The following is a 26,472-nucleotide window of genomic DNA, read 5'->3' as shown; positions in this document are numbered from 1 at the left end:
CACTCATATCTTTTCATCTATATCCTTTTATCTTTATATTTTACAGAGAAAAAGAATAAATCAAATGGAAGGAAAGAAGGAAAAGAGAAATATATATATATATATTAAAGTCCCACATCGACAAGGAATAAAAGAATAAGCCTCCACTTTAACTATAAATACTCCCTCCATCAAGAGGGAATGCATCCAATCACTTATCTAAATACCTCAAAAATTCTCTTTGAGATATTTGAAGCTCGTAGAAGCATTCTGAAAGTTGAAAGTGAAATCATTGAGGAGTTTCACAAATTATAATTATTTCTTTTCTACTCCTTAATTTTCTCTGTAATCATTTTTCATGATTGGAGATTTTAGAACAGTTTTATTTGATTTTATTATGTGTTTTTAAATTACCCAATTGGGATAAGGATGTAGCCCAATTGAAGAGTTAGTTTTTTATTTCCTTTGTTTTGACTCTTTACATTTATATTTATGAATATTTTTGCTTTTTTTAATTATATTTATTTCTCTTGTTCTTCATATTGATTTAATGACTGGCCACCATTTAATTAAGTCAATGGGTAGTCTTGATGGACTGGGAGGTGAAGAGAGAACCTAGATTTAGAAAAATAAACATAAATAACTAGACTAGGGATAGTTCTAAAAATTTATGGTGACTTAAACTATAGCTTCACGGTTTAATTAGTTGCTTGGGTATCGTGGGAACGAATTCAACACTAATTAAAAAGGGACTAATAATTCGAGAGAATATTAGAACACTTTAGGAATAGTTGTCACTATAATTGATATGAGTCAACTCAAAGGATAGAAACTAGTAATCTATAAGGTAAATCCTAAATCCCAACACTTCAAGTGATTACGTTTTTATCATCATTATTTTTTTAATTTATTTTTATTCCATATATTTTTATCAAAATTATCCATTTTATCTATTTTTCTCGAACTATTAATTATTTAAATTAGTAAAAGTATAACTTCCCTGTGGATTTGACACCTGAAATACTCTGAATAATTTATTAATGTGATTTTGTACATTTGCAAGAGCGATCAAATGTCCTTTTAAGTTGTCCAAAAAAAAGGTTGTTCTTTTAAATTTATAACTTTTATTAATTTAATCTCTCACATTTTCTTAGATAATTATGCTAGTTTTTTAATTTTAAAATATAAGTTAACTCAAATTAATGTAATGTATAAAGTTTGCGACAACTTGTTAGATTTATGTAACTAAATAAAAATTATCAATCTAATAATGTAATGTATAAAGTTTGTGACAACTTGTTGGCTATATGTAACTAAATAAAAATTATCAATCTAACCCCTTTTTGCGATGTTTTATTCTTTTATTTTTTTAAAAATTTTGAGTATGTTTTTTTAACCCAAATTATTACACTTCTCCTCATTAATTAAAAAGTTAATATATAATTTAAACTTTAAACTATAGATTTAGGGACGATTTAAATCTTAAACTTTTAAAAAGTACATTATAAACTTTGAGTAATTAAAGTTTGGGCAATTTCACCCCATCATTAAATTTCAACAAACATCAATTAGTTTTTTAAAAAAGTGGGGCCTGATATGTGATTTTTACAACATTTCACTCTTCCTCTCTCTCCTATTCTCATTTGATAAAAAATACACATTAAACTTCATTTTAATGGATATTTATTTAAATTTAATGGTGGAGGTAAAATTGCCCCAACTTTAATTGTTTAAGATTCAAAATATATTTTTTAAAAGTTTAGAGTTTAAATCATTTTTAGACCTATAGTTTAAATTTAAATTACATATTAACTCTTAATTGAATGACTACCTTCAATATTATATTATTCAAGTCATCAAATTTTAATGGTGTTATCTTTTCTTTAAGCAAAAAAGATTAAAATGATAATTGAATTAAATGCTAAATCAATAAAAATTAAATCTAAGGGATCATATGTCAGACAAATTTGTGGTGGAATAAAGTTTTATCATCCCAAGTATAAAATACTATTTATATTTATTAGTTTCATGATATACTAAGTGTATTTTTATAATTTCATTTATTCTGCCAATAAAATGTCCATGGTATATATATAAATAATTCGGGCCCAATCCAAACGTCATTACATCACATATATATTTTAGGATAAATTTGTTCATTGACCAAAAAATACTCTTGTATCTAAAAAAATATAGATCAAATTTTTAAAAATTTGAGAGTACAAAAGATTCACATTGATATAAAAAAAGTTTATCATTGATATATAAAGAGTTTGTTATTAAAAATTTAAATATTTATAAGAGTTTTATCATTGAAATTTTAAAAATTTATAAAAGGCTTATCATTAATATACAACAATTTATCATTAATAAATATAATAAATTAATTATAATATAAAATATAATAAATATTAAGTTATTTATTTAATTTTATTTTATAATATGGATTATATTTGTGAAAGTCTCATTCTATTGCATTATGTTGTTATGGTCTAAATTATCATCAATTCACCGTCAAGATCGAGTTACACCTAATGATGAGGATTGTCCTCACTTACTGAGCATAACATAAACGTTTACTATATGCGCGCGTCGTTTTCAAAGTTTGTTCTCTCATTTCTAATTTTTTGTCCATCCATTTACCATTTGATATTGGTAAATTATTTTTGTATCCGCACTATTTTGATTTTTTTTTTTTTACCAATGCACTGTCTTGATTGAAACTTCTAGATTAAGAAATCATAATATACATTAACATTGTTCTCACATTACTTTATTTAAAAAGAATTAAATCCCTCCGAAAAAAGAACAATTGAATCCTTATTATTTGATTATGCTTATAAATAAATAAAAAATGCTTAGGTAAATTGGATCCTAGAAATTTATTAAGGCCAAAATATGGCTCCAAATTTTTTTTTATAAAAAACAGTAAAAATGCTTACAAAAAATTATGGATTGCTTATTAATAAGATCATCATATTAATATTAATAATGGGTTTTAAACCCATAACCTTATGAGTTATTAGATAAATATTTATTAATTGGAATAATTTTTTTAATAAATAATAATTTTTATAAGCGAGGTAGAATGTAAATAAAAATTTAAGCTTCAAACTTATACTCCTTTAAATTCTATTTATAAATCATTTTCAAGTTTTAACACGTTTAATCAGAATAAAAAAAACCTTAAACTATATAACTCTATTTAAAAATTTAATAAGTTTTTAACTTTATTCTTATAAAATATGTATAATTTAAAATAAAATACATTAACATTTAATAATATTCTCATCATTTAATAGGGCAAAAGACTAAAAATAAACACAATAACCATTGAGATATCCTATGAATAAAATTAAAATAAATATTTTCTTATTAAAACAAATATTTTTTGGTCTTATAAATAAAATTAAAGGAGTATTGTACATAAAAAAATAATAATAATTTTTATTTTATCTCTTAAGTATTGTGAATTTTAAGCAAAGCTCAAAGATTTGATGTTTTCAAGTGTTTGAATTTCTGGTAAAAAAAAGTATTTGAATTTGAATTGTCCTCTTTCCTCAATCCAAAGAAAAATATTAGAATTATCCACGCCAATATCCCATAAATCAAGCTGAAATTTTGTGCAAGAGATTTTTTTTTTTTAAAAAAAAAGGTACAGGAGGACAAGTGTTTACATCATCATCAGAGAGCGAGTGGTGAAACAACCACGAAGAGAGGCAGCGCAGGAAAGCAACAGCCAACAAGTGAGGAAAAAGATACAAGATATTTTAGATAAATGGGCGGATAAAAAAAAAAAAAGAATTAAAAATAGCTCCATGTGTGACGAGGAGAGAAGGATAAAATATCTGGTGGCTCTAAAATACAACGAGAGTTTCTTGTTGCGCTTTTCGCCACGTCATCGCCACTTGCCGCCCCCACCATAATAACGCCGCCACGTGTACGAGAGAAACAACGCTATGGCTAGTTCCAGACCACTCGTTTTCCTTCCTTTTCCAAAAAAGAAAAATAAAATCCGCTAAATTTTCTAGCCACATACATTTTTTGTGGAATTTTCTTTTTCTTTGGTTTAGAAAAATGGACATTTTACGTAGCGCCAAGTGTACCATAACGTGGCAGGTCACGATATAAATAGACAAAGCATACAAATATTCTCAAATTAAAAGTAGGTTACATATGTTTACAACTTTACAGGAAGAGACTATTCACATTATCCATACCTTAGGAAAAGATACAACTTATTTTTAGGAGGAATGACATTATAACCAAAAATTTAAATTAAATTTACGTAATGATACTTTTTTTTTGCCAGAATCTATATATATTAGAAATTTATTTCAAAAAGTAACTCTCTTATGAACAATAATTGGGGATGTTATTGAAATTTTTTAGAGAAGCAAAGATGAGACTCCTCCATTTCTCTCCATAAATATTAAACAGGTTAGGGGCATTTATGGTTTTTCACACTTTCTTAAAAAAGTACAACAAATATTTGACCATGATTTTGAATTGAGCTTTTATCCTCTGATTACTTCAATTAAAGCTAGCATCCCACATAGTTATTACTTTTTTAAGTGATTGAAGACACACAACTCCACTTTAAAGCATTTTTTTTTATCACCTCGTTCTCAAAGAAATATAAAAGGAAACTCCAACTACTAATTACGTAAGTTGAATGGATATATTCTCAACTTTAACCATAAAATGACTCATTTATAAAGAATCAATAAGTGGAGTGAGTAATGCAAGTTGTGATATTCAATACTTTTAACTATTATTTATATTTATTTTTAATATTATTATACTTCAATGTTATCATCTACTTAATAAGTAAGTTTATATCAGGGTCATGTTATGATAAAAAATTCTCTATTATTTATTTGAGTAGACTTAAAATCAAGATATCTTTAGTGGATATTAAAATTACCTCTATGAGGAAAATGAATATAGACTTGTGTGTTTAAAAAATTGTAAATGGCTTCACAAGTTTTCAGATCAAATTTGTGGGTTTTTTTTTTTTTGATAAAGAAGAGTGATATAGGCATTAAGTTTGAGATTGTACTGTTACTTCATAAGTTTTCAGATCGAACTTATGGTTTATAGTAAAAAACCTCATGAGATTCCTGAAAATTGGCCGTAAGCTAAATAAACTGGGTTGAACAGTGATAAATTCTTTATATATTGCTCTTTGTCTTTTTCATCTTCATATATTCTGTTTTATTCTCGTGATATTCATATTCCAAATTTTGGAGGTCAAGAGCAACGAGTGAAAAATCGGGCTGGGCTTTATAATTTCGAATGAATGATTGATTTTGAGGAGTAAAAGGAGACTATCCAAACACGCTGATACTTGGCTTTATCAATGAATGGCGCGCTTCCAAGCATGATGTTGAGATCTTAAATTCAAAATGTAGTTACAAGAAGAAAAAAAGAAAAATAATAATAAAATTTTACTAAAATATAAAAATAATAATTAAATCTCTCAAAATATTATAATTCTTTTAAAATTTCTAAATATATTTCTAGCATTAATAATTTTAGATTGAATGACTGATTGACCCTTGTTTAAAATAAAAAAATAGTTTTATATAAAAAATTGTGATTTTTTATTCAATCCTTACTATTCACATGATAAAAAAATTGGGACTAATTATTTTCAAAACTTATTTATCAATTATAAAAAAAATATATGAGAAGTTGTAATTTTTTGTTTAATCTTTATGATTCATAAAATAAAAGTTGTAATTATTTAAACATAGTCATGATTGGAAGTATGGAGCCAGACTCATCATTTTTATTTAAAATAAATAAAAATTTAATTATTTAATTTAAAATTATTAATATCAAAAAATACCTGAATATTTAAAAAATAATGACATTTCGATGAATTTAATGTTATTTATATATTTTGATAAGATTTTATTATTATTTAAAAAAAAACGTTCGACTAAAATTAACACATTAGCCTGTCTTTCTATTTTTATTCTAATAGCACCATCATGTTGCGACATAGATTTAGAACCTAACACCACACGTGTAAGGAAAAAAAATCGAGTGGTTGCTTATAGAGAGCCACACTGAAATTGGGAATAATGAACATTCAACCAACCATCGGTAGCACGTGCAACTGCTATATTCGAAGCGAACAAGATGGACTAATTGAATGCAAAGTTAGGACACTGTTTGGAACCTCCAAATAAGGATGAAGATTTCGCCTAAAATGATAATCCTACTCGCATGCCTTTTCCTGCCCAAGCACCGATTACCAAGCACTCGTAAATGTCACCATCCTTGCTTGCACAATCACATTCACCATGCCACCCCGTTCCCCGTGTTGTTCTCTTTTCTCCAATATTTGTTTTGCCGCCCTTAAATAATATATATTCAAAAAATATAAGTATAAAGATAAAATACTCTCACCGGCCCTATTTATACCAGAGAGAGAATAATTTATTGATCTTATTTATGAATTATTTGTTACAAATTTTCTTTTTTATTTCCCATTAAAATGTTAAATGTTGGAGATAGAAAGTGTTATTAATATATGTATATTTAATAAAAATAAAGATAAAAATTTATTAAATTTTTATATAGAATTAATAAGTTTTATGTTGTGCTTGACTCTCAAGAAAAAAATAAGAATAAGAGAAATAAAGAGAAGAGAAAAGTATAGGAATGTAATTTTTTTTTTATTGTGCTTGGTTGAACAAAAGAAAACAGGAAGAAGAGAAATTAAAGCTATTAATTTTATATGAACAATAATAACCTTATTATTTATAAAAATATTTACGTATAATAAAATATTTTAACATATTACATATATGATCATTGCTATAATATATTATTGATTGAATGAAAACATAATTACAAATTATTTTATTCAATACTGACCATAAATTATTTTATCTAATTTATAGTTTTATTTATTAAATTATTAAATATATAATAATTTTAAAATTTTAAAACTACAATCAAATATAAGGAACTTAATTAAAAATTTAGAATTAGTATTTGTCTAGTTAATTAAAAATGAAATATACTACTTGTTTAATAAAAATTCATAATCAAAATATAATTATACTACAAATATAAAATTTGAAAATCGATGGGTAAAATTAAAAATGAAATTTTCTCTCTAAAGTTTCTCCATATTTGGAAAGAAAGATTAAAGATAAAAACATCTAGTCCTATGTTTTTTCCTTTCACTTTATTTCCATTGCCAAGCATATTTTTTTTGAGTAAAAGACTGATACCATTGTCCAAAAGAGATTACATAGTAGTCCCTACATTAATCCATCTTTTATCATCATCCACCACCTCCCCATAATAAGGTGGAGTTGATCATAAAAACAAAAAGAACATGTCAAACTAACAGCTTCAGGCTAAATTACGAGCACACACATTGGCTTCTCTAAAAGCCAAATCTAAAGAAACATGTTTTTCTAACTAGCATAGCATTAAGGTTTTCTAAATTATAGTGAAATTTATTAAAAATAATTTATAAATAGAATTAGTTGTAATAACATTTGTAGTCAACTTATTTTCAAAATTATTATCCTTCTTCAAATATACAAATGTACATGATTCTAAAATAGTAATTTTTTTATATACAGATAAGGAGTAATCACTTAAGATGGAGACTATTTAGCGTAGTGAGATTTTTTTTTTAAAAAAAAAACTTTTCTCATTCTCAACTTGATTTATTCTATGTGAAAAAAAATTCTAAAAATTGAACTGTCAAATACCAACTACTTATTTAAGAAATAAAAACATCTACTTCTCATATCAGATTGAGTCACTTAATCACATTGTTTATAGTTTATTAACAGTGTAGCTTAATACAAACTTATATTTTCATTGATGGTTGATGATTATTGATTAGATAACTATAAATAGTTTAATTTAATTTTCGTATGATTACATAAATAAGAATAATATAATTCATACTTCAAATAAATATAAAAAAACACACTTAAATAATGACAATAGAAATATAAACGACATTACGTATTTCACTCTATATGTTAAAATAAATTATATTTTATAATTATTATTTTTAAATTTTTATGACTTGTTTGGTACATAAAATATGCCATGGCGCTAAAATGTGAAAAATAGAATATGAAATAAAAAATTTAAACTTAAAAAAAAATTTTGCATTGAAAAGCGCTTTAAAAGCTTTGAATTTCAAATGTAATGTTTTTTTTTTTTTTTTGGTGGTGAACTTTCAAGTGCAGGTCATTACAGAATGACATCGACGTAACGCGAATAGAATAAAGGTGGGGGAAAAGAATCCTAATTAACATGCTAAGATAACAATGTTATGTCATGTCGACCCATGATGAACGTACGCCCACAGATATGCCACTATATCCGTTGTTTTGTAATATTCTATGTTCTGATTCCAATGTCATTTTTCATCAATTTTTCAAAAGAAATAAGAAAAAGTTTTTTTAGTATAAGGCCATGAAAAATCCATGCAAAGAAACACAATCTGTTCATGTAATGATGTAATTAAGAACATATAAGATTTCTATACCCATGTAGCATATGGTTAAAAATTATAACATCTCATTGTCACAGGATGTCTAGCAGGTAAATAGATTGGCACATTTATTAATTTATCCAAACACTTAAATGGTAGTTATCCAGTCTTTTTTTAAAAAAAAAATCTAATTTTTATGATATAATTTGAGAGGTGATGTCTTACAGAAAAATTGTGCTAGATGAGTGGAGTTTTGTTACTCATCTGAACTATAATCTTTGCTTAATTCAGCAAGAAGGTCTGAAGAAGAGGCTCAAAAAATCAAGATAGAAACTTTGTTTTTTCTTACACCCATGAGATAATCAATAACTCCAGTTAAAAAACAATCAACCACTTGACCAAAGGAGCTATATATAAACTATATGGAGTTCTTTAAAACTAGAATATGTTAGACTTGAGATTGATGATTCAATTAGCATTGATGGGATGATGGGATTATTGTTCGTGGAGGTCTCATTCAAGAAAATAAAGGAAATTGAATTAAAAAATTCTTCAAATAAGTTACTACATCAGTACAATAGAAGATAGTTTGAAGGGCCTTAGGCTGCCATGTATCTTTGATCTTTCCAAATGATCTAACAGAGATGAGCAAAAGGCTTCAACCAAGGTGTTCTTTTTTCTCATTTTTAATGTTTCAAATTAAATTATCCAATCTTGCATACAAAAAGAGGGAAAAAAAATAAACTTAGAAGGTTTAACTATTTTTTTCTGAACATCCTAAGCTTCCTTATTTTGAGGGCAGTTCATTTAAGTTTTTTCTTTCATGAAAAAGAAAATTATTTTTTTAAAAAAATATTTTGTAAATTTTTAAGATGTTTGTTTAATTTTTTTAAAAATAAGCTAAATTAAAAAAAGTAAATTCATGATTATTTTGAGACTTTTGAAAATAACCTAATATGATATATAAAAGAGAGTGCATAGAAATATAAAAATATACGAAGATATCATGAAATTTTAAAATAATTAAATAATAAATTATTTTTATTAATAGAGATCTACAAAAATATCATAAAATTTAAATATGATTAAATTATAATAACTTTTTATTATTATAATCAAGTATAAAATAATTTTTATTTTCTATAAATTATGTATAAAAATAACTCTCTTTCTATAAAAAATTTAAATTATCTAAAAATTATTTATTTTTTAACCCGCTTTTAATTTCATTTCATCAGCATCTCATTCCAGAGTCTTGTGTGTTTTTTTGGGCCGGAGCACTTGCGAATATTTCTATAAAGCACTCTGTAAAGTAATTAAGTGAATCCTGACCAAAAAGAAAAAAGTAATTAAGTGAATCTTTATCCAAAACAAAAGAAAAATTTAAGTGAATCAAGCTATTTGGATTAAGGTGTTATCGATCGGATAGCTAGTAGCTGTTCCCGGATTCCATTTGGATTGGGTTAGATCATGTTAAAATGATCTCTTTAAAAATTATAATTTTTCTTCTATAAATTTCATTTTTTTCACTTTTAAAATGTATATACAATTATATTACTATCTTTTTTATAATTATTTATATTCCTTTTCTACTTTAAAGTAGAGCTTCAAATGAATTTTTTTTTAAAAATAAACCCCACAAAATCTAATCAAATTTGTCTGTCTTAAGGATAAGAACTACAACCTGAATCAAACCAATTGATAAGGTAAAATTTAAAACCAAACTAACTATATGAATTTGGTTTGATTGGCATCGAATGCCTTTAAAAGTAATTAAAGGGTGAAAATATGTTAAACTAGCCTAACCTTTGCCAAATAAGACTGAGCTTGTATCAAAGGCTTTAAATCTGAGTTCAGGTTTAAATTGGTGAGAAAGTTTTTTAAATTCAAGTTGTTTAGTTTTGAAGTTTTTTTAAATGCCTACTTAATATGTGCCTTTAAAAATGCTATCTTAATTAGGCCTTAAAGGTTCTAAATGAATTTGAGCCTATCAAAACTCACATAAACGACGGAAAAAGAAAAATGTATTCTAACCAAAATTGTCTTTTAAAATATAACAGTTACACTAGGAAAATTTAGGAGTCGCACCTCCAAGTTTAGCACTCCATCAATTTATCAACTTATACTATATCTTTCTCCAAAAAAATTAATAGTCACGTAAAGAAAATTTTGAAGTATCATTTCTAAATTTAGCACTCAATTTCAAGCATCAATTCAAAAGTTTAATAGTCACATGAGAAAAATTTAGGACTATCATTTGATGCTTCAATTCTAAACAAAAGACCAAGGTCTTTAGAAATACAGAAATAGGAATTTATGGATAACTAATTTCATTAATTGGTTCCTACTTATACTTCTCCCTAAATAATACAGCTTAATCAAATTCTGCACATGGCATGTCTATTTCCTTTAGGCAAAATCACTTCCATGTCCCATACGAGAAATTTATTTGAAAAAATTTTCATAAAATCACAAAATTACTTTGTCCTTGCTTGATATGATTAAAAAGTTTTTGATAAAATGAAAATTAAAATTGAAATCAAAATTAAAATTGAAAATAAAATAGAATTAGGTTAAAAAAGTTTGTTTGGTATGACGATAAAATTTTGATGTAATTTTAATAATTATATGTATTTCAAATAAAAAAATACCAAAATGCCTTTTGCAAGAAAGAAAGAATGAAAGAAAGAAAGGAGGAAGCTCCAACACTCCCACCACTCATGACTTCGACACTCCCTCCCACTACACACGACTTCCTACAGTTCAGCATGCCTATGTTTTGATATATTTGCAAGAATTTCAGATTTAATCAACACGCACAAGATTTGCGAGATTTTATATTTGCAATATTTCCAAATTCAATCAACATAAACAATATATGCTAGATTCTCCAAATAAATTAGGGTTAAAATATATCTCCCTGCACAGTTGAAGAAAGAAGAGTGAAGCCCATCACTATGCCCCTCCACACCAAAATCCTCCAATCGACCACTACAGGGCAAAATTTCAAGCCAAAAGGGGAATTCCAGGCAAGACACATCGTCAAATGGGTCGCTCAAGGTCTTGAACGACTGCGTGGTCCACTATGATGGCCACACTATCCACTGACGAAGTTCCTTTAACATTACTATCTCCATTGATTTGTTTTTGACAGAGGTAGAGAAACAAGAACTAGGAATAAAGAACTTGGTAAAACTGAGGAATATGAGAGTATAATGGACACACATTTCAATTCTTCGAAAACCAGCGAGATTCCTTGAGGTTCACTAAAGAATCCAATTCTCGTCATTTTTGTTGAACTAGATTCTATGGGAATCACAAATCATACATACCAAACACTGATGTGTGATTTCAGTTTCAATTTCATTTCTCAAGTTTTGATTCCTTATACAAACATAGCCTAAAGTTTTATATTGTTTACTTAAATTGTTAATTTCCTAAATTGAAGTGGTAAATTATTGATAACTAATTATTACTGGAGTTATTCGATTAGCAACTAAGTATCAATAATTAACACACACACAATCACACACTAAGCCCACATACAATCATGTTAGCGTTCGGTATAAACATGAAAGAACATAAAACTTCAAAGTAATTTTGTGATTTCATATGATTTTTTAAGAATTATTTTTTAAATATATCATTAGTAGTATGAATTATTTTTTTAAAAAATATCATTCAAGGACCATGAGGCAATTTAATATTAAATAAGAATCAAAAGAATTTAAATATACCACAACAGGACTGCAGAATTGATTTAAAAATAATTTTAGATAGAACAAGACTATAATACCCCTATTTCTCTTTTTTCTTTTTTAAACTTATCAATTTGTGAATGATTTCTTGTTAAAATGACAATTAGTACTTGTTAATTAATAAATGATTGCTTGTTGTCATATTGAAATATGATATACACATGTCCCTTCCTACAACAAAGCTCTTTTATATTCTTAAACTTGTCAATTAATTATGACTTATTGTTAAATGTAAATAGGTACTTGTTAATTAATGAATAATTACTTGTTAAAATATAATTTACATTCTTTCTTTTTTACAATAAAGTTCTTTCATATTTTTGAACTTGTAAATTAATGAATGACTTTTTATTAAATGTGAACAGGTACTTACTCCTTCGATCCAGTATATAAGTCACTTTCTAGAAACATAATATGGTCCACTTTATAATTCATTTATTGATGGGATTGTTTTGTTTCAAATTAAAATTTCCAAATTACCCTTAAAAAGTAAGAGAGAGAAAGATAAAAAAATAATATTATATGATTGACTTACTTTTTATTTTTTTACTTGAGGATTATGTTTGAAATTTTACTTATTTTTATTCCTTATACTTTTATTGTATTGATATTGATGAGATTATAGAAATGACTTATAATTGGGACTGAAGAGAGTACTTATTAATTGATAAATAACTACTTGTTGTCATATTGAAATATGATCTACACATGTCCCTTCCTACAACAAAGCTCTTTTATATTTTTAAACTTGTTAATTAATGTATGACTTATTGATAAATATAAATAGGTACTTGTTAATTAATGAATAATTATTTGTTAAAATATAATTTACACTCTTTCTTTTCACAATAAAGTTCTTTCATATTTTTGAACTTGTAAATTAATGAATGACTTTTTATTAAATGTCAACAAGTACTTACTCCTTCGATCCAGTATATAAGTCACTTTCTAAAACATAATATGGTTCACTTTATAATTCATTTGTTGATGGAATTGTTTTGTTTCAAATTAAAATTTTTAAATTACTCTTAAAAAATAAGAGAGAGAAAGACAAAAAAATATTATATGATTGACTTATTTTTTATTTTTTACTTGATGGTTATATTTGAAATTTTATTTACTTTTATTTCTTGTATTTTTATTGTATTGATATTAATGAGATTGATAAAAATGACTTATAAATAGGATTAAAGGGAGTACTTGTTAATTAATAAATAATTAATTGTCAATTAAAAAAGAAAAGCAGATGTATTATGGTTTTTTTAATCTAACATTATTTTTAAATCAATTTTCTGATCCTATAATGATATTTCAGAATCTTTTAATTTTATTTAATATTAAATTGTCACAACAATTCTTAAATGATATTTTCTCTTATTTTTATTGATGAGGCTTCTGACATTGACACTTAACAGAAAGCCCATCGAATACGTTGAAAGGCCCAATTATGAAACCCCGTTAGCCCAGATGGGTCGACGCGATGCCGGTGGAACGTTAAATTCGGCGGCATCTTCTGTCCGAAACCGCGCGGGCCTTCTGTTCTAACGTCAACTTCCTATTTCACTACGATCTCTCTCACTCTCTCTTCACATTTCGCAATAATCTTCGTACACATTATTTCTTCGCCACATTTTCAGATTCTCGATCGTCCTGCAGAGGAGCATTGTATCGTTCTTTCCTCTGCAAGTTTCCATTCCCATTGCAATGGCTGCTGCTACTCTCAGTCCAGCCGATACCGAGAAACTGTCCAACCTCAAATCTGCTGTTGCTCAATTGAGCCAAATCAGGTATCGATAACATTTTAGGATTTGAATTAGTTTCCGATCATTCTTTCTATTTTCTTGATATGAATCTATTTGATCGATTTCTTATTGTGCATGGAAGCGCTTGGATCTCAGATCAGGATCTTATTTTCTATTCTGGATTTTGAATGTAAATTGTTTGTAGTGAGAATGAGAAGAACGGATTCATCAACCTTGTAGCCCGCTCTCTCAGGTGAATCTTTCATGAGGGAGCTCAATCTTTATGCTTTCAGTTTGCTGATCTTTACCTGTAGGTGAGTTCTGATGATGAGATTCGTTACAGTGGCGAAGCGCAGCACGTTGAATGGAGTAAAATTGAGACCCCTACTGATGAAGTGGTGGTGCCTTATGACAGTTTGGCACCATCTCCTGAAGGTAATAACTAATAATCATCATGTATTGTTTTTTCCTTTTCAATTCAATACATTTTCGGTAGATCAGTGTTATCATGGACGAGTACCGTAATCTGTGCAGATTCTTCAGAGATAAAGAAGCTCTTGGACAAGCTTGTGGTGCTGAAGCTTAATGGAGGCCTGGGCACAACCATGGGCTGTACTGGTCCAAAGTATCAAGTTTGATAATATTTTTTTTCCATTATGAATGTTTTTGATAGCTGGACGTTTTAGGTTACTATTTGTTGTGTCAGTTTATTGGTCTTTTTCTTTTCTTTTTTTTTTTTGGATCAGGCTTATCCGATTTTAAAATTTTTGATAGTGCTTACTCTCTCACTATATTTGACCAGTGTTGCATACAACTCTGTCATGCATTGTGTTTATTTCTTTAGATTCCTTGTTTATCAAAAATGAAGAGAAAGAAAACCACAGCCGTAAACGCTTTAAATTCACAACCTGGTTATTTGCACTGCCCTATAGCCTGTAGGAAAGCATACAGCCTGCACTCTGCAGGGCTTCAGGAAAAAAAAAATTGTTGAAGTATTTATGAGCATATGTATCACAGAGACTTTGGACAATAGGACATACAATCAATATCTTGGACTTAAGGAGAATTCTTCATGCAAGATATATTAGTTTGGCAGGATATGGTTTCTATCCAGTTGTCATTTGAGATGGTCTGTATATGAGTCATAACTTCCATATAAATGTATTGCAGATCTGTCATTGAAGTTCGGGATGGATTGACATTTCTTGATTTGATTGTCAAACAAATTGAGGTTATCTTGTCCCCTTCTGTGCTCGACGTTTTCTGTGTTTCCCTTATGCCAACTTTCAACTGATAACTCGGGTGATGTTGTAGAATCTGAATTCCAAATACGGAAGCAACGTTCCATTGCTTTTAATGAACTCTTTCAACACTCATGACGATACGCTAAAGGTACATGATTTCATTCTTAATCCTCTTTACGAGGTAGAGTTATAAGCCGAGTTCACTTGTAAACTAACAATTTGCCTATTTGTAGATTGTTGGAAAATATAAAAGCTCAAATATCGAAATCCATACTTTTAACCAGGTCCGTAATAATAATTCCTTTTTTTTTTTTTGGGGTAACTCTCAATTGTAGTATCTTCTGGAGTTTCTGGACTTTGAGCTCTTATTTCTTTGCTGCGTTTCTCAAACTTATGCAGAGCCAATATCCTCGATTGGTTGTTGATGACTACTTGCCATTGCCATCGAAAGGGAAGACTGGCAAGGATGGATGGTATGACTTCATTTGAATATTGCCTCCACGGCAAACTGCATTTAATTTAACTACTACAGCGCTACTAGAAGTTTATCTGTTTCGCCTTTTCTGAAGTACCATAAATCAAAGAACAGATGTGTGATTTAACACATCCATCTGAAAGGAATTCACTTCCTAGTTTTCTTATGAGCAACACCATCGTGCGTAGGTACCCTCCTGGCCATGGGGATGTCTTCCTGTCATTATTGAACAGTGGAAAACTTGATGCATTGTTATCACAGGTAGGCACCAGAACCCTATTTATAATTGGACTATGCCTTTAGCTATTTTATAGTCATCATGGTCACTACCGTTTCATGGATCCTTCATTTCCTCCTTTGCCCCCTCCTGTTATAGGGCAAGGAGTACGTGTTTATTGCCAATTCAGACAACTTGGGTGCTATTGTCGACTTGAGTATCCTCAATTAGGTTTTCATTGATTCCTTATTTTGCTATTATCTGTGGCTATACTTGTTATCTACACATAAAGTGTTTCTGTCATTTCTATTAGTATCTTTGACTGGGTAATTTAGAAATCTTGAGTCATTTGGTCCAGAAAAAGAACGAGTACTGTATGGAGGTAAGAAAAAGTGGTTGTTATCACATAACTACTTGCTTTAAATATTTAGCCTCTTCGTCATTTCTACATTTTTTGTGCTTGTTATTGTACAGGTGACTCCCAAAACATTGGCTGATGTGAAGGGTGGCACTTTAATCTCTTACGAAGGAAGGGTTCAGGCATGAATCTGCTGTTTAGATTTCATATCTCTACATTCTTAGCTGGTCCAAAAAAAAAAAAAAAACTCTACAGTCTTTTTCTGTTTCATTAGTTCACAATTCTTGACTCAGCAAAATTTGTCTTAACCTTTCTATGACCTTATACTCTGATGTACTATACGCCATATACAATTATCACCCAAATATACATATGCCGTCTACAATTTGACAACTGGTCTGTTACTCCTCTATTTGATTTCTGTATCGTGGAAGAAACTACGAGAAAGTTAGGATCAATTAAAATCCTGAGAAGAATGTTGGCATTAAGTGACGGTTATGTTTGAATGTTTAATGCAGCTCCTGGAAATTGCACAAGTCCCAAATGATCATGTAAGCTACTCAATCTCTCTTGTTCTCCCTTGGATCTTTTCTAACGTAGCCTACCCCCTTTATAAGTGTAGCCAGTAGTTCTAATTGAACTATGATAAACTTATGAAGATCATGATAATTACACTGGCTTGATTTAATTAATTATATCCTTTTGCACTGTCATTTACTTTAGCTTTAACTGGTGCTATGGTTTATTCCATAAGTACTTGAAGGGAGGGCATCTTATCCTACATCATTGTATATTTCCTTCTTTTTTGATAAAACGTTTTCATTTAAAATCAAATGCATATTTGAGAGGAAAGATCACATTCATGATTACACTATAATGATTCAAAATAAGAGAATAAAATATTATTAAGCATGATTCCTCACCATTTTAATCAAAAACACAATACTTCTTCATCGACAAATTTTTACTATTGAAAATTTTACATACCATAAAAGGAACTTGTAGGAATTGATTATTTGCTAGACCTATATGCTATGTTAGTTTTTTTGTAACTAATATTTTATCTACCAGCAAAACCCTTTACATATACAAGAGGAATTTCCTCATCTAACTTAAGCATAATCCCTAGCCACATTTCCTTATAAAAGCAGTTGCTAAACATTGGCAATACAAACTGTTAAATTCCTTTAATTAAAACGTGCCTGGTTTCTCATTGATGATATAAAATTTAGCCTATACTGCTAGATTATGATTTTTACAATAGGAATGAGAGTGGAAAATCTGGAAAGTGAACGTATCTTTATTAGAAAAAGAGATTTTGCAATTCTTTGTTTAGTTGTCAGACCTCACCAGCTATTATCATAAAGTTTCATATTAGGAGAATAAGATGAACAAATGGAGAAGCTTTTCTATTTTCCCATTTTCTTCTTTCTATCTAAATTGCCTTGTCCTAGTTGATGCTTCGTATAAGCCTGAAAATATCAATATTTGACAAAAATTATAGTAGCTAGAACACGTCTGTAAATAAAAGACAGACCTTGATGTTGAGATGTAGAGTATGATTATGCCATTGAGTCATTTTGCTGGCTTTTGCACAGGTGAATGAATTCAAGTCGATAGAGAAGTTCAAAATTTTCAACACAAATAATTTGTAAGTTTTACTGGCTATTACCCAAAGTGTTGTTGGTTATAGGTCCCAACTAACGAGGTGTTCTGCAGGTGGGTGAACTTAAATGCAATTAAAAGGCTTGTTGAAGCTAATGCTCTCAAGATGGAAATTATTCCTAACCCAAAGGTGAGGATTGTTCTTCTACAATAGTTGCATTTCTTTTCTTTCTATTCTGTTTTGGGGTTGGGAGGCTGTGCTGTATCTTGGATTGCATGCTAGACTCTTGGAACTCTGTTGGAAAATTGCTGACAAAGTTGTGAGGATTTTAGGAGGTTGATGGAGTAAAAGTTCTTCAGCTGGAAACTGCAGCTGGTGCAGCAATAAGGGTACTCAATGTTTTTTTGACATGTTAAAATGTTCTTGATGATGAAGGTTATCTTCTTGTCTCTTATCTTCATCTCTTTTTACCAGTTCTTTGACAATGCTATAGGGATCAATGTGCCTCGATCCCGGTTCCTTCCAGTGAAGGCAACTTCTGATTTGCTTCTAGTCCAGGTTATAAACTTTTCTGATACGTAGCATAAAATTTGGATATGGGTTTGATGTATTGTCAGGCATAACCAGTTCCCTTGTTTTGCAGTCGGACCTTTACACTTTGCAAGACGGCTCTGTCATCCGTAACCCAGCAAGATCAAATCCTGCAAACCCTGCTATTGAATTGGGGCCAGAATTTAAAAAGGTAGAGACTTACATTATTGATTATTTTGCATCATATGGTGATAATAACACTGATTTACCCACCATCCTTAATAGGTTAGCGACTTCTTGAGTCGTTTCAAGTCAATTCCTGGCATTGCCGAGCTTGACAGTCTTAAAGTGGCCGGTGATGTATGGTTTGGAGCTGGTATTACCCTCAAGGTATGGAATTTAATCCTATTATTAATCTTTGAATCTCTCTTTTATAAGGCAGCGCAGAACATTTTTGACGATAATTCCAATGATTACAGTTTAGGACTCTTTTCTATTTATTTATTGAAAGGTAAAAATTACACTGCCAAAAAGATAACAAATAAGATTGTGCGGGAGGTCAAAAAATTTATGTCATGCCTGATTCTGTTCAAACCCGTGGCACTATTTGCATTCCACTTTCAATTTCAGTTTTAATTGCTTCTCAACAAAACCCAATTGGTACATGAGGGTGGCTATGTGAATGGTAACGTGTGCTAACTGCTAAGGTCTGACAAATACTATTATAGTCATTAACCTGTACTGGAGCAAGTAAATGTGAAAAATGATCATACGAACCCATCATCATTAACCCAAGTACCTTCATTTGTTTTATCGGAGGGACAGTGGTTCTTCTTGTGTTTTTTTCCTTTTTCTTTTTGTTAACTAGACCATGAAAGTAATTACTATGTCCATTTTCATCCACCTGCCAGATTTGACAATTTTTTTTATGCCACATAGCATTTCCTTGTAATCATGTCAAAATTCCAAATCCTTCCTAAGATTTTTCGCCTACCTGGTCCATAGCATTGGTGACCAAGGAAATAGGAACCTCCTGTAATTGCTCCTCAAGGTGTATAATTTTTCCTCCCCTTTTGTCATAAAGATAAAAAGAATTAGCCTCCCACTGATTCCATAGAGTGAAAAAAAAAAAAAAAAGCTTGTCCCTAAGCTGTGTTTGAGGTTCTGGAGACAAGCACTGGCATCAAGGAAGTGGGTTTGATATGACTTTTGTTAGTTTTTGGTGTGAGAAATGCTAGTTATAGTTTCTCCTTGTAATTTGCATTCACTTTTTTAATAATAAAAGCAAGAAACTTTAGCATATCATTATATTTAGGGGCTACAAACAAATTCATAGGGAATCTCACCAACCAAGTGGATTGACTAGGGTGATCATGCGGATTATTATTCTGATTACCGAGATGCTATCTCATATTTTCATGAGATTTTGCATCTTTCTTTTCTTGAATTTGTTTTCTATTTGCTTTCTGATGCTTTTTGTTCGGTTGGTGGTTGAAGGCAAAAGTAGTATTGTTGCAAAAGCTGGCGTGAAGCTGGAATTACCTGATGGAGCCAAAATTGAAAACAAGGTATTCCTTTAATCATGCGGAGCTTGCTTGTTACATGTTTCCATAAGCTTGTCATTTTTAGCACCTCTAAAAGATAACTTATCACGTGCAGGAAATTAATGGCTCTGAGGACCTTTGAAAAATCTTTTATATCAAAGATGAACGGATCATATCAAATGGACAATGTTATGGCCTCGTAATGTTGTATTTTCTTGACTCCTGAGTGTGATAGAAAAAGAAAATAAGAGCCACTTTTTTTTTTTTGGGTCGCGGATATTTAAATACTTGGCTTTGCTCATTGGTTTTGTTATACTAAGCTCACGAGAGAGTTTAAAATGGGTTACATTGTTCATGATTTATGAATAATGCAGCTTCAATTTTACTTTATATATTGACGATAAAATGATTTTGATATGAAAAAAAGTTGTATTTATGCATTACCCCATTTAATTAGCATAATATTTAACACCACGAATATATCATTTTTTCTCATTAAATGAGATCAGTTACATCAATCGCCTTATGTTACTATGCTCCATTAACAACTTAAATTTTCATTTGTCCTTATTTGTAAATAATTAATAATTACAATTCTTTAGGTTGGCAACATTTTCTCTCATTAATTAGTAATTACTATTAATATATAATTTTTTGTGTACTGTTACATGAAGTTTTAAGGAATGAATCACTAACGGTCATTGTTGTTAAATAATGCGAATGTTAAATAATTTATATTTATATTGGCGATATGCATAGGATTGTCAGGGTCTTTTTTATATGCTTTCACCATTGAATTTTCATTGAAAAAATATTGGGAAGTAGTATTATAGATGCTTTATCTTAATTTCAACTAAAAATTATAGTTTTATTTAATCTAATTGAAATTAAATTTGAAGAAATTTAACAATATATACAATGATTTTGATTTATTTACTTATTTATTTTAATTATTTTAATAATGGTTGACCTTTTGCTTAAAATAATATTAATGTTGTTATTTGGTTAAGGAGAAAAGGTGTTTCCAGGTGTTCATTTTGCAATAGCAACCTAATATGTAAATGATGGATTTATCCTCCTGCAAAACATAAATCCTAAATTCAAATTGAAGTTTGTAAATTTGAATTTAAGACATTTACTTTTCTCCAACAAACAATGTGCAGTGTCAATTCATTATAAGCCCCCAGCAATCTTTGAAGATTAACATTATTCCAAAGGGCACATCCAAACTAAGGACCCGTTTACTTTCTAGATTAAAAATTGAAATGTAATAGATTAAAAAAATTAAAGATAAAAAAATATAATAATCAAGATGTGAATAAGTGATAAGTTAATTATATTTATAAGAATAGGTAATTTCATATAGTTGGAATTCATGATTTTTAGAACCTGTGGTGGGTGTAGTGTTTCTCACATTGAAGTACGTGGTATTAATTTTTTTTTTATGTTTATCATGAGAATTAAATAATTTAATTCATTTTTGTTCTCATGTTTTAATCCATTCTATCTCTTTTTTTTTTTAACAAACAAAAGGCTTAGGGTGACTTTTAAAAATCTTAGTAAATAATGTGAATCACCAAGATTTTATACTTACATTGATATTAATGATAACATAGATTGCCAGTTTGCAACATTTCACTGTATTAGTGATAGTAGTTTGTAAATACTATAATTAGATATGAATTTTATTTTATATGAAGATCATGAATATTAATATTTTTAGTAACATATTAATTAATATAACCAACATGCCTTGGTAAGTTATATAAAAATATAATCAGGTGTATCACATTATTTATGATTTATTAATTAAAACATGATATTTAAATAAATTTACATATAAATTAATTTTTTTAATGATAATAAAGAGAGAAAAAATAAAAAATTAAATATACATTTTATTATAAAAATAAAATTAATTAAAAAATATTATATAAAATTTTATTTAAATGATTTAAAATATTTTAATTGAATATATTATAAAATATAATGTCTTGAGTTTATATAAATGGAAGAAACAAATTTAGGACAGCTATTTTTAATTAAAAAAAAAAGATAAAGCTTGAATTTGATGATGCACAGAATCTCATAAAAAAATAATATATTAATATCGACTCTGGTGAAGGGGCTGTCCGTTTGGTGACGGAAGGCCTCCTCCTCGCGCCGGTCAAATTCGTTGAGGCTCAGCTTCTTCCTCTTCCCTCGCTCAACCTGCAAGTACGAGCTTCGACGAGTACCCACTACTCTGCATTTCAGCACATCGTAAACTCTTCAGGGTAACAGGACGCTCTGAGTATTTCCATCTCCCTCTTTCTGGATTTGCATTTCATTATCTTTCACTCTCATGGTTGAAATAGAATAACATTTTCATCAATTGGAAGAAGTGCATGATTTTTCACCTCAAACGATGGAATGTCAGTTTCATATTTTTAGAACTTCCTCACTTGAATGTGTACAACGGTTTTAATTTCTACCATCCCTTTTGACAAGAATCTCCTGTTGGAGCTGGGAAATCTTGTATCAAAACCATGGACGGAGCTTTTCAAACCCTTGGCAAGAAAATTCTTGATCGCGTGTTAACGTTGTTTCAACTTTGGGTCCTTGAGTTATAGGTGCTGATACTTGAGACTATTTTTCATTTAATCGAGAAGAAATGTGGCTTTTCAATTGGGAAAAAATCTAGTTTATATTTATCTCCTTCCCTGTGTCACATGTTGTAAAGAGCAAGCTTCTTTAATTTTCTTCTCTTGTGTTTAAGGTTTTTTCTACATATTTTGCCAAAGTAAAATAAGATTCCATTGTTTCTTAGACTAGAAGAAAAGCGAACATGTTCACCAATGACCAGAGGCAAGAAGAGCGAACGGGAAAATATGGAACCCCAAGACTGCAATACCTTCAGGCACTTGCCCTTCTTTCTTTCCAGTTAATCATAAAACATTTCTTTTCATCCAATATACCGTGATTTTTTATTTTATATATATATATATATATATATGGATATTGAATCATCGACTCCTTCATTTCTTAAACATACGCTCTATGTTCTATCTCCTTCAGGAATGACCAACTATTTAAATTTATTGCTCTGATGTTTGGAACCTGAGAGTGGTAAACTTTGTTTCAGGAATTGGTGACCCAGTTTCAGAGCGCAACTGAAGATGGTACAGAGTACTCTATAATTTTATTTTGTTTAAATTATATAGTCTGAATCCAAGATATAATTTGACCAGATATATTTTTGAAATTTCAAGCTTCTCATGCCCAGAATGCTTTATCCTCTTAGATATTTTGGCATAGGGCAGGAATGAAGTACCCTCTTTATAGTTTGACACGATTGTGAGTGAAACGGTTGTCTTTACACCGTAACAAAGAAATAGGAAATAATGCAGAAAGATAGAAAACTTCTCTGGACCATTTGATGCACTAGAATTCTCTGAGAGCCATTCCATAATTAAATTCCTTGACAATTGGTCTCTCAGATCTTCTTTATGCCCCAAGTATCTCTAATCAAGTCTCATTAGCCTCCTCTGTCAGTCCTCCATGTGTCCAAGCCTAGCTTTTCATGTTACTGACACAACCATCCTCTCTGTCTTTCCGTTTGACATATGCCCAAGTCATTTATAATATACAGGAGGACTATCACGGTGATTCACTGAAATCTGATGAGTGCGCTTGCCCTATTTCCAGTAATTTCTTTTGTCTTCATCTTTTTATACAGTTCGTTACATGCATTTGAAATATTCTCACTTTGCGCTGAAAAGATTACACTTAAAATGTTATTCTTACAAATTTTATTCTTGCTTTTTAATAGGAATCGTACCTGTTAATGTCTCATTTTAAGCTAAGCAGCTTGCAAGAGTCCAACAAGGCTATAGTGTGTAATATTAATTTATTCAATTCTAATCCTAAAATTGAGGTGTAGAACCACTAGTGAACTAGTGGGGAGAGAAATTCTCTCTTCCTCTATTATCTGAATTGATAAATTCTTCATGTTTTTGTAAATTGTAGTATTCTTCTTAACGAGGTTCATGACACACTACTCCCAGCATATCAATGTTTCTTGTATTTGCAGAGACTAGAGAGAAAATAGTGGCAAATTTGGCGAACTTTGCCTATGATCCTTACAATTATAACTTCTTGCGTCAGGTTTGGCACAACCCTATTTTCTTGCTAGAAATCTTCATGTTATAAGCTAAAACATTATTTCACACTATGGCTGGTTTTGTAACATTCTTTTATGTGATATGTAAGCAGCTCAATGTTTTGGAACTTTTTCTGGACTGCATAACTGAAACCAATGAGAAGCTTGTGGAATTTGGAATTGGAGGGATATGCAATGCTTGTGCAGGTAAGCCCGTTTCACCCTTTGTGATGTCAACATCTACACCTGATAATTTGTTTATTTAGTTGACTAAATGTAATGGCAATTTTCTGCAGATCCGACCAATTCTAATATTGTAACTCAATGTGGTGGGATTCCTCTTGTCATCCAGTGTTTATCAAGCCCAGTTAGGAACACCGTAAGGGTGATAACTTAGTTGTTGACTATGTTTCAAGATGTTGGCTCATGGTTATAAACTATTCACCCTGCAGCAGAGATGAAATAATAAGCTAGGCTTGGTTAGATTGCTTAATTGCTGTGTGATGCAATTTCCTCTTACATTTAAATTACATTCAAGCGTGTTGCATATAATTTACTGTGTCATAACTTAAAATTCATTTTTTAAAAAAGAATTAATCTATATGCAGAATATTATTTTAATTTATTTTTCATTCTTCTGAGATATTAGGAAACAGATGACGAACCTGTTTGTTTACTGTTTTTAAAGAACTCTCAAAGACTTAAAACAAAAGAATCTTTCTGTTACCTCTTTTTCTCATTCAGAGTTTTTAGTGACTCCTCTACTATCTGCATCTTACAGTAGAATGTACAGATAGCAACTTTGAAAACTGTTTCATAAAATTGAAACTCAAAATAAAAATGAATTAAAAGAGCACGACCAAAAAGATCCAATTGTTCATTTTCTTTTTCTTTTTTTTAAAATGTTAGAAGATGCTCGTTATGTAAATTTGTAGCCACCAAAATGTCACCACTTTATTATATTAGTTTTTCATTCTTAAAATTGGTTGTGGGAATTACCAGTAAGTTCTTTGGTGGTGCTGAAAAATCACAATTTAATTTTATACAATTTCCAAATATTACCTGTGATGGTTAACCAAAAGTATTTACCACCTGATACCAGGTAAATTATGCACTTGGGGCTCTTTACTATCTATGTAATGAATCTAACAAGGAAGAGGTTTTGAAGCCAGAAGTTATCGATGTTATCCAGAGATATGCTGCTGCTGAAACTGTCAGTGTGAGCTTCAGTAATCTAGCTAAAGCTTTTCTTGACAAACATCTATCAAACAACTTGCACTAGTTCAGGGCTTACAATACTCGTTCCTGTGATGAAACGAGAGTATTCAGAGTTTGTGAATAGTATATTTTGTTATAGACATCATATTCATTTTCATATTGATGAGACTACTTTACAAGGCTGCTCTTGACTCCTGATTACTTTCTCCTCCCTTATTTCAGCAACTAATTTCTTTTATTTAAATTTGAAAAATTAATAGATCACATATTTCCACTTAGGCCATATGTTCCTCAAGAGTGCATTTGTTTGTACTCCTTTAAGAGTATCTAAATAGTTCTTGTGAATTATGGAAGTCTCAAAGCAGTTCTTGACCCAAATTCACTGCATCTGCATTTTGTTAGTATAGTTTTCTCCCATGGTTAGAGAATCATGGAGAACAGTATATAAGTTCGATGCATAACCTTCTTTTAGCTAATGGCATCAATGATTTTATTCTTTAATTTCTTGAGTGCACTACGAGGTTTGGACCTTTCAAATATCGACTGTGTCCATGGCAGTAGTCTGCTTATTGGCATATGCATGGTGAACAATTCAGGACGTTGTAGTGGAAGGCACTTTATTTAAAGCAGATGCGCCCATTTTAGAATTTGGCATGTTGTGACCATGTCATGGCAATGACCTTTACCGACCTGAAAGCCGAAAGGGAATTAATTATAATCAAAGATGGTGAAATTTTAGAAATTTGGAAGAAGGACCGAGAATTTTGGTTGACATAAATAAAAAAAAATTATGGGGAAACAAAAATATTCTTTGCCTGGCCGATGGCAGGAAAGCTGCCACCAATGGTCATCCAACTACTAGAGGGCCATCGTCAGCTACATATCCAGATTTGGTGAGCGTTTCAATTCTTTTCATTGAGGAAGTGTCTCACGCGGCATTATTGAAAATCCTTGATTCAACCAAACATTTATGGGTAGGAGATGTTAGCAAAAGATGTAGAGAGCAGTATATCACAGGCCTGCCTTTTTCTTTGCTCTAGAAATGATTTAAATGCATCAGTATAAAACTGTCTTTTTAACTCACTTTATTTCCAGTCAAACACGAATTTTCAAGTGTCCATAAAATTTTACAATTAATAGTGTGAATACATTGGATGAGAGGATTTGTGATATT

At 29.7% G+C, this 26,472-nt stretch overlaps 2 protein-coding genes across 9 annotated transcripts; both read left to right on the top strand.

The window, feature by feature from the left end:
* Window positions 1-13,750: 13,750 nt before the first annotated feature.
* On the top strand, window positions 13,751-20,294 carry LOC129303772 (UTP--glucose-1-phosphate uridylyltransferase-like). 2 transcript variants are annotated; one of them, XM_054943291.1, is made up of 22 exons: window positions 13,752-14,009; window positions 14,170-14,217; window positions 14,308-14,399; window positions 14,499-14,589; window positions 15,135-15,195; window positions 15,279-15,356; window positions 15,442-15,492; window positions 15,608-15,681; window positions 15,872-15,944; window positions 16,060-16,117; window positions 16,236-16,282; window positions 16,375-16,440; window positions 16,777-16,809; window positions 17,857-17,909; window positions 17,978-18,053; window positions 18,197-18,253; window positions 18,339-18,422; window positions 18,508-18,606; window positions 18,681-18,785; window position 19,065; window positions 19,893-19,963; window positions 20,055-20,294. In XM_054943291.1, the coding sequence occupies exons 1-22, from the start codon at window positions 13,927-13,929 to the stop codon at window positions 20,079-20,081; spliced, it is 1,428 nt and encodes a 475-aa protein (XP_054799266.1). In that variant the 5' UTR covers window positions 13,752-13,926; the 3' UTR covers window positions 20,082-20,294. The 2 variants fall into 2 exon arrangements, with proteins under 2 accessions (XP_054799265.1, XP_054799266.1); XM_054943290.1 differs by lacking the exons at window position 19,065; window positions 19,893-19,963; window positions 20,055-20,294 and having other exon boundaries at window positions 13,751-14,009; window positions 18,681-19,046.
* A 1,768-nt stretch (window positions 20,295-22,062) lies between these two features.
* LOC129303487 (uncharacterized) lies at window positions 22,063-25,483 on the top strand. 7 transcript variants are annotated; one of them, XM_054942835.1, is made up of 7 exons: window positions 22,063-22,215; window positions 23,064-23,103; window positions 23,440-23,625; window positions 24,012-24,085; window positions 24,194-24,287; window positions 24,377-24,459; window positions 25,183-25,483. In XM_054942835.1, exons 3-7 carry the CDS (start codon window positions 23,502-23,504, stop codon window positions 25,360-25,362), a joined length of 555 nt encoding a protein of 184 aa, XP_054798810.1. In that variant the 5' UTR covers window positions 22,063-22,215; window positions 23,064-23,103; window positions 23,440-23,501; the 3' UTR covers window positions 25,363-25,483. The 7 variants fall into 7 exon arrangements, with proteins under 7 accessions (XP_054798810.1, XP_054798812.1, XP_054798815.1 ...); XM_054942837.1 differs by lacking the exon at window positions 23,440-23,625 and adding an exon at window positions 22,749-22,838 and having other exon boundaries at window positions 23,064-23,100; XM_054942836.1 differs by having other exon boundaries at window positions 22,079-22,232.
* Window positions 25,484-26,472: the final 989 nt, after the last annotated feature.

Source organism: Prosopis cineraria, unplaced genomic scaffold (genome assembly GCF_029017545.1).
Source record: "Prosopis cineraria cultivar Desert tree isolate PC_DT_omini unplaced genomic scaffold, ASM2901754v1 PC2, whole genome shotgun sequence".
In the NCBI taxonomy this organism is placed as follows: domain Eukaryota; kingdom Viridiplantae; phylum Streptophyta; class Magnoliopsida; order Fabales; family Fabaceae; genus Prosopis; species Prosopis cineraria.
Note: the sequence above shows the minus strand (reverse complement) of the source record. Positions and strands in the feature narration are given on the sequence as shown.

What these genes read in the sequence shown, in the direction of transcription:
- LOC129303772 (XM_054943290.1), top strand. Translation starts at nt 13,927, where the DNA reads ATGGCTGCTGCTACTCTCAGTCCAGCCGATACCGAGAAACTGTCCAAC. An exon ending in CTTGTAGCCCGCTCTCTCAG is followed by an intron (nt 14,218 to 14,307) that starts GTGAATCTTTCA and finishes GATTCGTTACAG; the next exon opens with TGGCGAAGCGCAGCACGTTG. An exon ending in TGATTGTCAAACAAATTGAG is followed by an intron (nt 15,196 to 15,278) that starts GTTATCTTGTCC and finishes GTGATGTTGTAG; the next exon opens with AATCTGAATTCCAAATACGG.
- LOC129303487 (XM_054942835.1), top strand. Translation starts at nt 23,502, where the DNA reads ATGTTACTGACACAACCATCCTCTCTGTCTTTCCGTTTGACATATGCC. An exon ending in GTGCGCTTGCCCTATTTCCA is followed by an intron (nt 23,626 to 24,011) that starts GTAATTTCTTTT and finishes TTGTATTTGCAG; the next exon opens with AGACTAGAGAGAAAATAGTG. An exon ending in ATTATAACTTCTTGCGTCAG is followed by an intron (nt 24,086 to 24,193) that starts GTTTGGCACAAC and finishes ATATGTAAGCAG; the next exon opens with CTCAATGTTTTGGAACTTTT.